Genomic DNA, 4,088 nt, shown 5'->3' on the forward strand with positions numbered 1-4,088 from the left:
CTTTCAAGGGTATACACCTTAAAAATAATTGCAATTTGAAATTATAACTGACAAATTGCGAGTTGTTTTTTAGTAACAAACATGCATGTAAATTTTTTTTTTTTGTTTCAATGAGACATTAAATAAGAACGTACAATACAATCATAGCAATTTTAAAGTAACATTAAAGAGAAGACCTCTATCTTTTTATTTATATTCTACAATGGGTGTTCCACTTTTACCTATTGAGCTCAGTTAAGTAATGCACTTTATGATTCGTTGTCCCGCTTGAAGCTAACATAAATAAATACAGTGCTCATGGATCCAGTCCTCAAATGAACACTATTTTATAAAAAGTCAGATTTTTTTTTTTTTTTCTTTCCAACTTTTATAAAGTTTCGCAGGGCTTCCTTCCCTCACCGCTAGACTCTGTGTTGTGTTGTGTGTCACAGCCCCGCTGCCTGCGCTCACTGGTACCCCAGGGCCGAGGCTGTGGTGAGTCTCTGCCCGTAGAGTGCGTAAGGGGAGTAGTAGGGTCCGGTGGCGGCGGGCACGGGCACGGGGGCCCCGGGGGTGGGCAGGGGGCTCTTGGAGTAGGGGTGGTAGCGGCTGCCGAGTCCCAGCGCATGGTGCGGGCTGCGCAGGGCCAGCGTGCCCGGGCTGCCCGGGGCGCCCGTGGTGGGGATGTGCATGTGGCACGCCATGGCCGCGGCCGCCGCGCTGGCCAGCGACGAGGAGCTGGGGTAGCTGGAGAGGAGTTTATCGGTGCCTGGGAAGGCAGTATGGGTCCGCAAGTGGCTAAGCAGCTCCTCCGAGGTGGCAAAGCGCTTGTCGCAGGGTCCGTTGGCCGACACCCAGTTGCAGATGTGTGGCTGGGGGTCGTTGGGGAGCATGAAGCCGTAGGGGTACAAAGGGTGGCCGGCCAGCGAGGGCGGCGTGGCGCCGGTCAGCGAGGAGTGGACGCTGTGCAAAGGGTGGGTGGGGTAGACGAGGGGGTATCCGGACTTGAGGGCCTGGTCGTGGGCGCAGGAGGCGCCGGCGGCGCCTGCCAGGTGGCTGGCGCAGTGGTAGCTCAGGCAGTACGGGTCTCGGCACAGGCTCGCCGTCATCACCGACGGCGGCGACGCGCCCGCCAGCGGGCTCGACCCCGCCGGCTTGCTGCAGCCCAGGCTGCTGGCGGCGGCCAGCTGGGCCCCCACCAGGCTGGAGGATTTGGTGGGGTCCAGCGCCACTCCGTGCGGCAGGAACTGGGGCGGGTAGCCGGCGTAGGCTCCAGCCAGCGTCCCCGGGTAGCTCATGCCCGCCGGGGGCAGGGGGAAGACGGTCTGGCCCGGCTTGTAAGGGGAGACGGGAGCCACGAGGCCGGAGCCCAGGACGGAGGTGGAGGAGGTGGCGGTGGTGCTGCTGCAGGAGGAGGCGGAGTCCGAGGCGATGGGCTTGGAGCCCGGCGTGCTCTCCTGGTGCTGGTTGACCTCCACGTTAATCCCGGCACAGCTCACGCTAATCCGGCTGTGGCTGATGCTGGTGGTGCCCGGGCCTCCCTCCGAGCCGGAGCTGCCGCTCTTTCCGCAGCCCTCCGAGTCCTTCTTGTCCTCCCCGCCTTTGCCCTCGGCCGGCAGCAGCCCCGGCGAGCAGGCGGAGGCGCTGGAGTTGGGGCTGCCTGTCCTTGGGGTGAACGGCTGGCAGGTGGCGCTCGGCACCCGGAATCCCGACTTCTCCCCGGCCGCGACCCCCGCGGCGGGGGCGCCCGCACAGCCCGCCGACCCCGGCTCCTTCTTCTCCGCGCCCGGCTTGGAGTACGGCTTGAAGCTCGACTTGTCCTCCACGCCGATGTCGCTGAGCTTCAAGGGGCCCGACTTGGAGTCCTTGTCGCCTCCGGAGCCATTGGAGGTGACCGAGGAGAGTTTGGAGGAAGGGGACGGGTCCGGCTTCCCTATCTGCGAGCAAGTTTGTGCCAAAAGGGCCAGGGGACTCTTCTTTGCATCCAGCTGCGGAAATCAGAAGGACATACAAAGACAGAGATTTAATCGGGTTCTAAGGAAAACCCCAGGGCATACCCAGGACACTCGTCCCGTACGTTTTCGCAGGGAACAGCCTGGAAGTCGCGAACAATTTTGTGCGCGTTCATCACCCTGACAGCCCCCTCCCCTGCATGCAGCATTTTCCACAAAGCCTTTAAAAAGGGCTGGGGATTTTTGTATCCCTGCGAGCCCACCGCGGCCGCCTTCAGCGCCCGCTGCTTCCCCGGCAGCGGCCCGGGCAGCGCGGAGCTCGGCGCCCCGGCGTTTGCCTCCTCGTCGCTCCGGCCGTGCAGGCGCACAAACCCGCCCGTGAACTATAGCGACTGCAGCATTTCTGCGCCCTGACTGTTGACACTATTTATAAATAGAGCCCGAGTTAGCCGGGCTCCGGGGAAGAGGGGTGTCCTCGCTCCGCAGAGACCATAATGAAATCATTCATTCCCACGGACACACCCTTCCCACCACCCGCTCCCTTTCCAGTTTCGGTCCCTCAAACAGCGACCGACGCGCACAGGGGGACCGACAACCTCGACAGAGGAGAAAAAGGACGAACAGGGCCCCCGAAGTACAAATGCGTGCCGGTACTTGAAAGGGAAAGGTCGGGGAGCTGAAATAGTTCCCCTGCCGCTCCCACGCTTGAGCCTGTCCGTCTCCGCGGCCCCCCCCCCCCCCCCACTTCTTTATCCCCCCCTCCCGCAAACGCAAGGTTGTTTGGCACTCGGAGTGCTGCTTAGTTGTGTGGCCGAATCGTGACCCCACAGCGGGTCGTTCCTTCCACTCACCCCTCTTCTCAAAAAAAAAAAAAAAAAAAAGCAAAAAAAAGCAAAAAAAAAAAAAGCAACAAAACCCCCCAAGAATAAAAAGGCTAAAAAGAGCAAAAATTAAAAGTTAATTTAAAGAGGAATTAGAAATTATCCCAGTAAACATGGAAACAATAACCAGGAGCGGTTCCTGGCACTAACTCTAGATCAAAAGCAGCCCGTTTCCTGGTGTAAGTGCATTTCAAAGCGCAGGAAAGTGCCGAGGGAGGCTGGCGGAGCCGCCATGCACAGCGAGCGCCCGGGCAGGGAGGGGAGCCGGAGCCGGGGGGGCCGGGGCCGGCTCCGAGGTCCTTACCTCGATGGGGCTGACGGGCGTGGAGGGTAAAGGCTGCAGGTATTCGGGGTGTAAAATGTGTCCAGTCCGCGCCGTGAGCATTTTCAAGACTTTGATGGGAAGGCGGTTGGCTTGGCGTAGCGGGTCCGAGGGGGGGACGGCGTGGAAGCAGGGCTTGGCGGCGGCGCTGCTGCCGTTATTCCCAGCGTGCCCGTTCGGCCCGGCGAGGTCGGCGGCGCTGCGGCTGCGGCGGGGGCTGCCTCCGGGCTCGCTGAGGCTGCTGCTGCTGCTGCGCTTACTACTTCTTATAGCAGAAAGCGAGGGCGATGTGATCATGACCCAAAACCTCGCATGAAAACTGGGGCAAGTGGCGCCGCTCGCACTCGGAAACGCTCGCTCGCTTTCTGCGGGCGAGGAGGGAAAAAAGCCACACGCCCCCCGAGCAGGAAAACAAACATAAAATGTCCCGTGGCTCTCTCTGGCGGGGAGGGCGTGGGTGGGGAGGGGGAGGGAAAGGGGGAGCCGGCCGGAGAGAAAGAGAAAAAAAAAGCCGAGTAATCCTTGGGCTGCGCTGGGGGCGGGGGTGGGGGCTGCGGGCGTGTGCCGCTGTCCCCCTCGGCCGCTCTGGGCTCCCCCGGCTGGCGCGGCGCGGTGCGGAGCGGCGCGGAGCAGAGCGCTCGCCTCCGCCGCTCAGCTGTGATGCGAGCCGCTGCCCATCCAGCCCGGGATCTGGCAAAGAAACTCACTTCAAAAGCAGCTGAATTAGTCTGAGATTAAAGCCTTTGCCGCCTTCCAATCAAATGGGACCCCGAGGTGATTGGAGGGTCAAGGGGATGTGACGTTCCCTTTTCTGGGGCTTTTTTTCTCTGTTTTTAATGGTCTCTCGCTCTTTTTTTTTCCCTTCCCTCTCCCGTCCGCCTTCCCTCTCCCCTCCCCTCCTTCCTTGTTTTCGCTCCTAGGACGGGCTGGGCGTTAATTCTGTGTTTCACATCA

General features: G+C 60.4%; 1 protein-coding gene across 1 annotated transcript; it reads right to left on the bottom strand.

Moving 5' to 3' along the window:
* Window positions 1-366: 366 nt before the first annotated feature.
* ZNF503 (zinc finger protein 503) lies at window positions 367-3,431 on the bottom strand. Its single transcript, XM_074154952.1, has 2 exons — window positions 3,117-3,431; window positions 367-1,967 (listed from the first exon to the last, which is right to left on the bottom strand). The coding sequence occupies exons 1-2, from the start codon at window positions 3,429-3,431 to the stop codon at window positions 447-449; spliced, it is 1,836 nt and encodes a 611-aa protein (XP_074011053.1). The 3' UTR covers window positions 367-446.
* Window positions 3,432-4,088: the final 657 nt, after the last annotated feature.

This window comes from Numenius arquata, chromosome 10 (genome assembly GCF_964106895.1).
Source record: "Numenius arquata chromosome 10, bNumArq3.hap1.1, whole genome shotgun sequence".
Lineage (NCBI taxonomy): Eukaryota > Metazoa > Chordata > Aves > Charadriiformes > Scolopacidae > Numenius > Numenius arquata.

Coding starts and splice junctions, on each gene's coding strand:
- ZNF503 (XM_074154952.1), bottom strand. CDS start 3,431: ATGATCACATCGCCCTCGCTTTCTGCTATAAGAAGTAGTAAGCGCAGC. Junction 1,968..3,116: donor CGCCCGTCAGCCCCATCGAG/GTAAGGACCTCG, acceptor TGATTTCCGCAG/CTGGATGCAAAGAAGAGTCC.